Source organism: Primulina tabacum, chromosome 14, assembly GCF_025594145.1.
Source record: "Primulina tabacum isolate GXHZ01 chromosome 14, ASM2559414v2, whole genome shotgun sequence".
NCBI lineage: Eukaryota > Viridiplantae > Streptophyta > Magnoliopsida > Lamiales > Gesneriaceae > Primulina > Primulina tabacum.
The window spans coordinates 6,091,461-6,103,951 of record NC_134563.1 but is presented as its reverse complement, the minus strand read 5'-3'; the positions used below and the strand labels follow the sequence as shown (position 1 = coordinate 6,103,951).

General features: G+C 34.7%; 2 protein-coding genes across 4 annotated transcripts; both read left to right on the top strand.

The window, feature by feature from the left end:
- Window positions 1-1,024: 1,024 nt before the first annotated feature.
- Window positions 1,025-2,570, top strand: LOC142525213 (transcription factor TCP15-like). Its single transcript, XM_075629407.1, has one exon. It carries the CDS (start codon window positions 1,275-1,277, stop codon window positions 2,307-2,309), a length of 1,035 nt encoding a protein of 344 aa, XP_075485522.1. The 5' UTR covers window positions 1,025-1,274; the 3' UTR covers window positions 2,310-2,570.
- Window positions 2,571-5,543: 2,973 nt separating this feature from the next.
- Window positions 5,544-11,297, top strand: LOC142524325 (PH, RCC1 and FYVE domains-containing protein 1-like). Of its 3 annotated transcripts, none has more exons than XM_075628267.1 (10): window positions 5,544-5,774; window positions 6,004-6,463; window positions 6,620-6,706; window positions 7,031-7,120; window positions 7,330-7,410; window positions 7,545-7,703; window positions 7,791-9,905; window positions 10,189-10,335; window positions 10,667-10,953; window positions 11,034-11,297. In XM_075628267.1, the coding sequence occupies exons 2-10, from the start codon at window positions 6,416-6,418 to the stop codon at window positions 11,125-11,127; spliced, it is 3,108 nt and encodes a 1,035-aa protein (XP_075484382.1). In that variant the 5' UTR covers window positions 5,544-5,774; window positions 6,004-6,415; the 3' UTR covers window positions 11,128-11,297. The 3 variants fall into 3 exon arrangements, with proteins under 3 accessions (XP_075484382.1, XP_075484383.1, XP_075484381.1); XM_075628268.1 differs by having other exon boundaries at window positions 5,544-6,125; window positions 6,238-6,463; XM_075628266.1 differs by having other exon boundaries at window positions 5,544-6,463.
- Window positions 11,298-12,491: the final 1,194 nt, after the last annotated feature.

The window sequence follows — 12,491 nt, the reverse complement described above, 5'->3', positions numbered from 1 at the left end:
TTTAATCTGAGAGTATATCAAGTCTATATACTATTAAACTTTGGAGTAGGTCTATTGTGAGACGATCTCACGAATCTTTATATGTGAGACGAGTCAACCCTACTGATATTCACAATAAAAAGTAATACTTTTATTATAAAAATTAATACTTTTTCATGGATGACTCAAATAAGAGATCTGTCTCACAAAATACGACCCGTCAGACCGTCTCACACAAGTTTTTGCTTAAACTTTGTACTTTATAAAATTAATATAATGATTTTATTTCTTTAATTTATTTTTTTACAATGACTATTTAATCTAGCAATTAATCAAATTTAGTGTAAAAAATAAAAAATATTTTAAATTAATAAATAAATTCACACATAAATAAAAGAAATATAATTATCTCAAGTTGATTTGAAAGAACATAAAAAAAGATATAAATCAAGAAAATTGATACTTACACTCTATTTTTTTATTATTTGTATCTTATCAGTGAATAAATTTAACACGTAGTTTACAAATGAAATAGCATATAAATAACACAAAATATAGTGTAAATATCAAATATCATAGATCAATTATTATTTTATGTACCAAGGACCCGATTTGTCAATTAGATAATTATATATATATATAGTTTTGATATAGTACTACTCATTCACCATATTCATTTTCGTTTTTATGAATGAAGTAAAATTCATTTATTAAATATATAATTTACGGTTGAATAGATGAACGTTATCTAATTGATTTACATAAAGTGCACATAAAAGACGAGCATCAAATAAAAATTATATATATATATATTTAAAAATAATATGTGAAATATTAATTACTATTTGTGAAAGAAGCACCAAAATGAAACGACAAGGCTCCCACATACGTCAAAAGTACAATAAATCATTTCAAAGATTTTATATATCACTTCTACTAAAGAAATAGTAAATAAATGAAACGAAATTCACAGATTACCCCTTGAAAAAGCATATTACAATTTTTTGGCCTACCCCACCCGTATAATTCCCACTCATTATGTTTGCTGCTTAAAGCTTAGCTTGCACTCTCTCGATTCCCTCATCTCTTTCTCTCTCCCATAATAATAGTCCATCCGCCATTTCCCATCTCAAAGAAGTTGCAACCTGAATTCTTAAAGAAAAAGAAACAAATCAAAACCCCAAAAACAGAAAAGAGAGTCCCACAATAGATACAGATCATGTGTATAAGCGCTTGACTAGCTAATTAAGCTCCCCACCAAGATTAATATATATTTATCTGCCCTTTATTTGATCATGGATATTGGTGGGAATGGATCATCAAAAACTGCGGGCAGGCAGAATTTCCCTTTCCAGTTGCTAGAAAATAGAGATAATATTCAGAAAAATGATCGGGAATCATTTTCGAGCTCCAATCTTGCTGTTTCTAGTGCTTCCACGCAGCAAGAACAGCTTGCCAAGAAGCCCCTCACGCCGCCTAAGAGAACCTCCACTAAAGACAGGCACACTAAGGTCGATGGCCGAGGCCGCCGGATTCGCATGCCGGCGACTTGTGCTGCTAGGGTTTTCCAGCTTACTCGGGAGCTGGGTCACAAATCGGACGGTGAAACCATTGAGTGGCTGCTTCAACAGGCGGAGCCAGCGGTGATCGCCGCCACGGGTACCGGAACTATCCCTGCTAATTTCACTTCACTTAATATTTCTGTTAGGAGTTCAGGATCAACCCTTTCTGCTCCGTCTTACTTGAGGAATAACGGCTGCTTTGGCTTTGGGGATTCATCACAGAGAAGGGTTTTGTTTCATGGAGCTAATGGGCTGTCGTCACACGAGAATTCTTTGAGTTTTTCTAATCTGAATGCTATTTTACAAGCTAAGCAAGAGCTGCGTGACATGGGCTCCTGCGGCCTGGAATCGGTGGCGGAAGGGGAGGGGTGTATGGGGGTACGGAAACGGCGGCCTGAGGAGAATCTGTTGCCGGTTGTGCAGATGGGAAATTACATGTCACAATCAAGCACCGGTTCTATTCCGGCTAGCCAAGGTGAAATCCCGGCGACAGCACTTCTTATGAGTGGTGATTCTCTTTGGACATTTCCTTCGGTTGGTAACTCTAGCATCTATAGAGGAAGTTCAATAGGTAGCAGTGGACTGAATTTCATGAATCTGCCGCCACAGGTGGCGGCGCTCTTTCCAGGACAACAACTTGGTGGCGATAGCATCAGTGGGGCAATGGCAGAGGGGCACTTAGGTATGCTAGCAGCCCTCAATGCATTTAGGCCGATTTCCGGGACTGCTGAAGCTGAGGTTGAGGCTGACACTAGCAGCAGAGGCTAAGACGCCGATTCCCGATCCTAAGTATTTCAACTAGTCATCATTCTTGAATTATGGTCCCTTAAGTGTCCAAGTTGATCCTTTTTATTGGATAATCATAAATTTCGAAAAAAATTCTGTAATACAGTTTATGTTGATCTAGATTTTCAAACATAATTCGACTTGAATCGGTCTAGCTCTGATTTATAAACCAATGTGATTGAGTGTAATGATCGAATTTTTTAATGTATCTTTATATAATGAAACAGTACGTACGTACATATAGCTAGCTAGGGTTTTGTGAGGGACATGATTCTCAGTTTTTTTTTCATCATAAAAATGAAAAGTGAAATCTTATTCTACTTGTCGTGTGTGGATTAGCCTTTGGTTTCAAGAAATGACTAGTCTGCATGCAAGAATTGATCGTTGGACACCACAAGTCTCGCTCACCTTGAATTCATGCGAGAATGGCCTTTTAATGTCCATGCCAATATATATAGTATATAATATTAAAACGTACATTAAAATTAAATATCATTTATAACTTTTAAACACATCAATATATATACACTTTCCAAATCAATGCTAACAAAACACTGATATATGTTAGGCAAAAACTTATATGAGACGGTCTCATGCGTCATATTTTGTAAGACGGATCTCTTATTTGGGACATCCATGAAAAAATATTACTTTTTATTATGCTGATAGTATTACTGTTTATGCTAATAGTATTAGTTTTTATTGTAAATATCGGTAGGGTTATCCCGTCTCACAGATAAAGACTCGTGAGACCGTATCACAAGAGACCTACTCTATATGCTATTACACCTTTCTATGTTACAATTTATAGTTTCATCTATTCAAACTCACACACACACGTGTGTGTGTATATATATATATATCTTTTGATTTGGCAAATAATTTAAATAGAGGAATAAATATATATTAAAAATATATAGTAGTACGTAATTGTTTTGAAATGATGGTGTTCAAAAATCATCGGAACTGGTAAAAATTGAGTCGGTACCAAGGCAACAATTCCTGTTGTTTCTCGTATAAGTTGGCTGCAGTTGCTGGGCATCAGGTGGTGTTGGGCCTACCAAACATGGCCTTAAATATTCCAAGCTGTGAAATGTGAATCATGACCGTCCATTAAAATGGTCTGTTTCTTGGTGAAAATTTTTCAGGGCAGATGACTCGACAACAACATGGTTTCTTTCTTTTTCTCGCTTCCAACTGTTTTCTTGGTTTTGTAATCAGCATCTTTGCTTGGCTTTTTTACAGGTAGGGTATCCCCCTTCCTATTGTTTTTCCTCTACATTTTGCTATTGTTCGTGAGATCTTATCTACCACGGAAAATTATAATTTTAATCTTTTATATTTACATATTTATAATTTTTGTTCTCTGAATTCTTGTGACAACTTTTTTATGACGTGATGTGACGTTGGTGTGATGCTAATGATGTATGCATTCTCACGTCAGTACTCCTGCGAGAGAAATGACTAAAATGATCAACTAATTGAAAAACCTGTGGTTATGATTGATTTGATTCTATACATAATCAAAATTACAAAAGATATATATAAGAAATGATTGGAAATAAGAGTCTAAAGTTAATATAAGCTAAAATTTGAGTGTTTAAAAAAAAATTACTTTCAAGCTTAATTTTTTTTAATAAAATGACAATAATATACTTAATCTATACATAGTTTATCTTTTAAATTATGTGGATTTTTGTATTCACACAATTGACAATGTATTTATATAATTATTATTACATTTTGAATATTTTGTGTCAAAATTAATTTATCTTTTTATAACATAAATACTTGAAAATTTATATAAGATTAATAAAAAAAACAAATGAAATTTTTTGTAGAAATACATAAACATATGTGAAAAAATTCTGAAAATGCCATGCATAAAAAAGTTCAAATTATTTTTTAAAAAATAATAAAATATGATTGTAATTTTATGATTTCCATTTGAAACTCCTAAAAATTGATATAAATAAAAAAAATTAGCATTTTACAAAATCTCCAAAAATATTTATAAAACTAAGAGCAAATATTGTGGAATATGATAAATTTTTTAAGAATACAAATGTCAAATTATAGCTTTAAACCATTGACAAAAAGCAGAAGCAAAAAAACATGTCAATCTTGCTTCTAGCTTTTGGTTAAAAACTACATAAGTTGACATTCACAGACTACTCGAAGCATTTATATCCAACCAAAATATCAGAAGTAATTCCTAGAAGCTCATCCAAACACTCCTTAAATATCTTTTCATCGTATATGATTAACTGAATGAAATTAGAAAAAAAATTTGTAAATGTAAAAATATTTATATAATTATGTTAAATATTAAATAATTTGTATTATATGATTCGTCGGTTGATTGAAAAATGAGATAGTGAGGGGGTTGATGAAATAAATTATGGAGAATAAAAATGATAGGACTCACCAACAAAACAAAATATTTAATATAGATTTGTAGCAAAGAAATTAACGACGGTATAAACCACGGTTTTCTTTTATTATTAGATGTTTTTTTTTTTGAATTTTCTAATATGATACCGAAAAATTTTCGGTTTGGAGCTAAAAAAAATCGATTTCAATTTGAACAGAGACTCCAGATTAGAAGAGTGAGATCATAAGGAAAAAACATTTTTGTTTTTAATTTATTTTCATAGCATGTCGCCCTAAAATGAAATTACAATAAATTAAAATATTTCTCCAGTTTACTTCCCTATCATATTTGACATTTGAGTTCATTTCTTTAATTTAATTTCTTACACACTTGATCAAATATTAATTCGGAATACATGTTAGAGAAGCAAGAGACAAACAGGCTTATAAGTCACTCATAATCAATCCTGCATGATCGCTAAGCTTAGAATGAAATCCAAGCTGTGCAAGTTGATATGCATATTTGTTCGGGAAAATTGCAATGTTAGTTAATTATGTGTATTTTTTTGGTATTTTTAATCATCTATGTTGTCAAATCTCAGTTGTAGTCGACTTATTTTTATTCTTTTTTTTTAAAAAAAAATTAGTCATTTATATTTGAAAAATTAGAAATTTTTCATGTTCGTTCCTTCGAAATCTTGGCCAATGATTGATTAAATTCGGTAATCTCGTTATACATACACATACATGTATTCATCGAGACATTCGTATAATCAAAGGTTGAAATCACATATGGTGTATTGTGTTTGATCCAAAACATATGGTGTATTGAGTGTGATTGGATCAAACAGTAGATGGAATAATTTTACCTCTCTGTCCCAAACTTTCAAATTTATCCCAATAAATAGAAAGTTTCGGAGAACATGACAGAGAGAAACTATCCCGAGTCGTTAAATCAGACAAAAATTACCGATTTATTATTATAATATATATTATTACAACATGTCATTCTCCCGGAATTAAAGGGCTGATGAGAAATAGAATGGAGAGAGGGGAAGCAAAGAAATCAAGGAGGTGTGCACGTCTAAGGGATCTTAACCTGAAATTCAACCCTCCCCAGAATCCCATCACAAGTCTAAATTTAATAATTAATTTCAAGATTCAGAAACTGGTCTGGAATTCATTTCCCATATTTGGTGGTTCAAAAGATTGGATTTTGAACCTGGAAAACCAATTGTCGTTCTTCATTTCCTTGATTTGGCGGTTTAAAGATTAGATTTTGACGAGGATATCTTAAATGCAGTTAACCCTTTTGGCGTAAGGACATTCTCTTGAAGATTCCACCATATTTTGCCTCCTTAGCTTGTGCATGGATTTCTGAAGAGATATTTATTTTTTGGGGGGTAGGAGATCAATTTTCCGCTGGTGGTGGTTGGGTTACAGCTGATTTAGTGCTGAAAATTCGGTTTCATGCGTTCGATAATTCGAGTTTTGTATGAATTCGATTTCGTTGAAGAGCGGGATTTTGATTTTAAAGGATCCTGTTGATCAAAATTTCGAAATGTGGTAGACGAAGAGACCAAATCTTGTATCTTGGAGTTCAGGGGATTCGTGTCATGGGGCAGAATAGGTGGGAGAATGCATTATATTTCGATAATTCGGATGGTTTTTGGTTTAATTCCTGGATTGTTGCAATTGTTTATTTTGCAACGTGAATGGCTGATTTGCAGAGGCCTAGTCTCGCGGAAAGAGACATGGAGCAGGTGTTCTGAATTTGTTCCGTGTTGCTTATTGGTTACCAATAATACATTTCATGTTTTCGTAGAGATTATAATGGATTAAGTCATAAGTCCTTTTATCAGAAACTTGAGGAAAAAAATTAACTTTATGGCATTGGATTGATGAGTCTTTTTCTTTAGGCCATAACAGCTCTTAAGAAGGGAGCACACTTGTTGAAGTATGGACGGAGGGGAAAACCAAAGTTTTGCCCATTTCGACTTTCTACCGTAAGTTCTTGTAGAATTTCATATAGACATTGTTAATCTAACTTGTAATGTTGGGTGTCTTTCATCAGATTCGGCTTGGTAAGTTTCCTTAACAAGACTCGAGGAGAGTTTATCTTTGCCTAGATTGAATCTCATGCTTTGACTCAATGTATTTTTAGCACTTAACATTAATCAAACTTCAGTTTAACCACCGAATTTGAACTATTCACAAGTCATAAGGCTTCTTAAATTATGTTTTCGGGCTTTACTCTTTGCTTTCAAATATTTATGGGTATTTTTTTTGTCATCTTCCTTGTCATTTGAATTTATTTGGATAAATTTCAGGATGAGTCAAAGTTGTTGTGGTATTATGGGAAAGATGAGAAAGCACTTGAGTTGAGTCAAGTTTCGAGGATAATTCCTGGGCAAAGAACAGTAAGTACTATATGTTAATTTTCTTGGCTGAAAGCTTGCATAATCTGAATTCTGTGCAATATTTTGACACTCTTGAAGAATTGAATGTAAAGCTTCAAAACAAATTATTAGAATTTTGTAGAGATTTTTACTACTGGAGAAATTTATCGGACCATTATCAAGGTGAAAATTTAAATTATTTGACTGTAGCTACATTTTTTGCATGACAGGCTATTTTTCAGCGGTATCCTCGCCCTGAGAAAGAGTACCAGTCATTTTCTCTCATATATAATGACAGATCATTGGATTTGGTGAGATTGTGATTGGTCTCTTGTTATATATCAATTCTTCATTTCACCTTATTGATCACCAAAAATTTTAGAACCACCATATCACAATATATTTGAAACTAAATGCTTAAAATTTTCTTACAAAAACTTGACAGATATGTAAAGATAAGGATGAAGCAGATGTTTGGTTTCTTGGCTTAAAAGCTCTAATAGCACGTGGTGGAAACAGAAAATTAAGGAATGAGACGAAGAATGAGACTGCATCCTCAGATAGTCCACATGGTCAGAAGGTGTTCCCATCAAGTTTACCATTTGTGAGTTGCAGTCTCCTGTGTGTTTTAAAAATGTGTTTTGTGAAAAAAAATACTTCTATTTATTTCTCTTATTTTTAAGTTCTGTAGGATCAGAGTGATACCCAACCTACAGAAAATGTTTCTCAAGGTAGGTTGGGAAAGGCATTTGCTGATATTGTTTCATACACCGCAACTGCCAAGAAATTTCAGTTGGCTGAGTCTATTACACAAACTCCCACTTCACAGCCAGCAGTGGCTGTTGACACCTCAAATGCCAGAACATCTGGAGCTGATACGGTTAGGGTGAGCCTTTCGAGTGCTGTAAGTTCTTTAAGCCAAGGTTCATGTAATGAGGATTTTGATAGCATAGGTGATGTTTTCATTTGGGGAGAAGGGACGGGTGCCGGAGTGTTGGGAGGTGGTCTCGGAAAAGTTGATAGATTATCTAGCATTAAAATTGACGCTCTCTTGCCTAAGGCATTGCAATCAACAACGGTACTTGATGTGCATGGTATTTCTTGTGGAAAGAGACATGCTGTTTTGGTTACTAAGCATGGAGAATTATTCACTTGGGGTGAAGAGGGTGGAGGGAGGCTTGGGCATGGAGCTGAAAAGGATATTTGCCAGCCGAAGCTCATAGAAAATTTTATTGGCGAGAAAATTGAATCGGTAGCATGTGGTGAGTATCATACTTGTGCTGTCACACTCTCTGGCGATCTTTATACTTGGGGTGATGGTTGCCGCAACGACGGTTTGCTTGGGCATGGAAGTGATACGAGTCACTCGATTCCAAAAAAGGTTGGTGGTCCTATAGACGGTTTAATAGCGTCGTTTGTCTCTTGTGGGCCTTGGCATACAGCTTTGTTGATGTCTTCTGGACGCTTGTTTACCTATGGAGATGGAACTTTTGGTGCACTAGGACATAAAGATCGAAGTGGCTCAAGGATTCCACGAGAAGTTGAAGCTTTAAAGGGAATGCGAACTGTAGGAGTTGCTTGTGGTGTATGGCACACTGCAGCAATTGTTGAAGTAACTCCTAGATATCCTAACACTGGAAATTCGGACCTGTCACTATCTGGTAAGCTGTTCACTTGGGGTGACGGAGATAAAGGACGACTTGGGCATGGTGACAATGACTCAAGACTAGTACCTGAGTCTGTTTCTTCCTTAGCCGAAGTAGATTTTTCTCGGGTGGCCTGTGGAAACAACCTTACAGTTGCTCTGACCACTTCGGGAAAAGTGTACACTATGGGAAGTGTTGCTTATGGACAGCTAGGTAGTCCAACATTTGATGGAAAGACTCCCGTTTGTATAGAAGGAGATATTGGTGATTGTTGTGTGGAAGAGATTGCTTGTGGTTCGTATCATGTTGCCATTTTGACTTCAAAACAGGAAGTTTATACCTGGGGTAGGGGTACAAATGGGCAACTAGGCCATGGTGATACTGATGACCGGAATACACCAACTCTAATCGAGTTTTTGAAAGATCAACAAGTAAAAAGTATAGCATGTGGTTCAAATTTTACTGCTGCTATTTGTCTGCATAAGTGCATATCTAGTACAGATAATTCGGTGTGCTCTGGCTGTCACACTCCTTTCAATTTCATGCGAAAACGTCACAATTGTTATAACTGTGGACTTGTGTTTTGCAAAGCATGCAGTGCTAGGAGGTCTCTTAAAGCCTCCTTAGCCCCTAGTGCGAACAAGCCATATCGTGTTTGTGAAGATTGTTTTGTCAAATTACAAAAGGAAACGGATCCCGGATCCACTCCTCGAATTCCAAAAGTTAAAACTGTAGCTACTATAGATAAGCCCGGTGAATCGGTAACAAAGGAGACTGGAGGTTCTCGTTTATTAGGATTTACTGCTAGACTCTCATCTGTTGACTCATTCAAGTCCGATAGAAGTTCGACATTCAACATGACATCAGAATTGAACGAGAATAATGTATTCCCATTTCAAAATGGAAATATTCAGAGGCTGAGCACTTCTTCAAAATCGCCACGGAGCCCATTTGAAAGTTCTAAGAACTTCGTTTCTTTCTCTGTTCCAAGTTCCAGAATCGTTTCTCGATCACCGTCTCCTGTACCGAGGATGTCGAATCCTCTGAAATCCGCAACACAATCACCACCCTTGTCGTTTCGTACTTCAGAAGCAACTTCAGATGACATGAGGAGTTACAATGATAGTCTAAGTCAGGAGGTCAAAAGTTTAAGAGCACAGGTATGAATGGTTTTACGGACTTGGAAAGTATTAAAAATTGGTGTTTTCTAATTGTAGATTTCCATTGTGCATCTTTTCCCTCTATGATTCGTACCTGACCTTTTTATATGAGAATTTCCAGCCCTTTTGTGTATAATGGAATATAAAATTTCATTTCAATAATTTGTATCCATGTTAGGATGATCAATAATCAAGGTTAAATCAGAACATAATTGGAAGTAAAAGGCAATTTTTGCACGCAAATGACACTCATATATCTTGGTGAATTTGGCTTAATATGTAGGTAGAAGAACTCAGCTGCAAAACACAACTTCTCGAATCTGAACTTCACGGAAAATCGAAGCAGCTGAACGAGATGGCCTTACGGGTGGAAGAAGAAGTTTGTAAAAACAAAGCTGCAGAAGAATTGATCAACTCTTTGACTTCGCAGGTTCTTCCCATTATTTTTATGGTTTAATTCGCACATATACTCTACATATACATTTTAGGCAAATAGTTAAAGCTGTTTTCCCTTTAATGCATGTGGCACGAAACGACAAATTTCAACTTATTCAGCAGAAGTGATCTTTCTAATAAACAAGCCACTCCTAAATTTTATGAAGAGTCACTAATTTCCATGGCAAGTTTCTCCATTCATGATGTGGAAGATCAAATTCTCTTGCCTTTTGATTTGCATTGCTGTGGAGCTTTCTTAGAGGAAGACTCTCAATTTATGTTACCATCCTTTTGTCTAATCTAATCAAGTTCCAAATATCTTGCAGTTGAAGGAAATGGATGAAAGGGAACAGCAAATTGCCTGCAGAAACTTGGATACTAATGACCAAATAACCGCGGAAACTAATCGCCCCTCAAATGGAAGCAGCGTGACAAGCATCACCTCTCCCAAGAGCGAGTGTGGAGACAATCCAACTCCTCCACCTATATCTAACGGAACTAAGTCATCACAAGTATATAAATCAGAACATATTATACAAGACGAGCCTGGGGTATACATTACTCTCATTTCATTACCAAATGGTGTCAATGAGTTGAGACGAGTGCGTTTCAGGTATTACTTTTTCGTATTTTCTTGTGCTCTTTTTTCAATAATGTGTGTAAACTTAGCATTTTTCCTGTCCTTCACTGCAGCCGGAAACGCTTCACCGAGCAGCAGGCCGAGAAATGGTGGGCCGAAAACGAAACAAGGGTACGCCAACGGCACAATATACAATCTGTGCAGTAACTTGATCAACCAGCTTTTTTTTTTAAATAGCTGAAGCGATTGAAATTCTCAAGGAACAATTCTCTTCCTTGATTTCCTACTGTAAATGTCTATTCTTTTCTCATCAGTTTGTTAAAGTTTTTTGTTGGGGCATACATATACTTCAGTAGTTATATCATTATTTCTTATTATTTTTCTTTTTTAAAAATACCCTTGTATCTATGTTATGATTGAATATAAAATGGGTATTGGTTGTTTGTCAACTCCAGTCCAAATATATATATATATATATATATATATATATATATATATATATAATAGGAAAATATTTTAAAGAATAAAATCGTCAAACTTTTACCAACCATAAAAATATTATTTGAAAAGTATAGCTCATACTATAACATCTCAAAAATCTCTCATAACATAAATAAAAGTCGTAAAAATATATTTAACATCACTTAAAATCATAAATCATAACTAGTGCGGAAAACTAGCGTCGGTCCTCGGGTTATGTGCACCTTCAGTCCAGCAAAGTCAACCATCAAGACCTCAATTCACATTATTATCATAATAATCTGCATTAATCACACCTAGTGAGTCTAAAGACTCAACACATCATATCCTTGATCTCAAGTAATACGTAATAAAGTTAACATATAACAGTGAAAAATACTTGTACTTAAAATATCGTTTTCATGAAGATGCATAAACTTAAAACATAACATTTTCGTAAACATTTTCGTGATGCATAAAACTTTAAATAAAAACGTTTTCATAATCTTATGCATAAACATTTTCATATAAACTTAAACATATTCATATTCGTATTCATATTCATGTTCGTGTTTGTTGAATTCAGATCGTGATTGTGACTCGTATTCTTGATCGTATTGGGCGATGGATCCATCTAAAGAAACCACAGTACTAGGCGACGGGGACACCAGCGACACTCTCACCGGTCAACTGGGCCTTGGCCAACGTATTAAAATATTCGTATTCGTATCCGTATCCAAGAAAACACGATCGTCGGGCTCCCACTGGGACCATAACCCTCACGATATTTCCAACATGTAGTAGTCACAATTCCTTCAGTTCCTTCAACATGTCGTATTTCCATCACTTAATAAAAACATGCATATAATATCATTTTATTTTGAAACCAAGCATGCAACATATCTTTTAAATGTTCAATTTAAATCATAAAAATCCATAAATATTTTAAAATCATAATTTAACATATTAAAATCATAAATATACATAAACATTTTAAAATAAACATTTTTAACAGATTAGAAATCTGTAAACATTTAAAATAAACTTTTAAACGTATAAAAAATTATAAAAAGCAATAAACCTTTCAAAATAAACATTTTACATCATAAACG

What these genes read in the sequence shown, in the direction of transcription:
- LOC142525213 (XM_075629407.1), top strand. Translation starts at nt 1,275, where the DNA reads ATGGATATTGGTGGGAATGGATCATCAAAAACTGCGGGCAGGCAGAAT.
- LOC142524325 (XM_075628267.1), top strand. Translation starts at nt 6,416, where the DNA reads ATGGCTGATTTGCAGAGGCCTAGTCTCGCGGAAAGAGACATGGAGCAG. An exon ending in CGGAAAGAGACATGGAGCAG is followed by an intron (nt 6,464 to 6,619) that starts GTGTTCTGAATT and finishes CTTTTTCTTTAG; the next exon opens with GCCATAACAGCTCTTAAGAA. An exon ending in TCAAAAGTTTAAGAGCACAG is followed by an intron (nt 9,906 to 10,188) that starts GTATGAATGGTT and finishes CTTAATATGTAG; the next exon opens with GTAGAAGAACTCAGCTGCAA.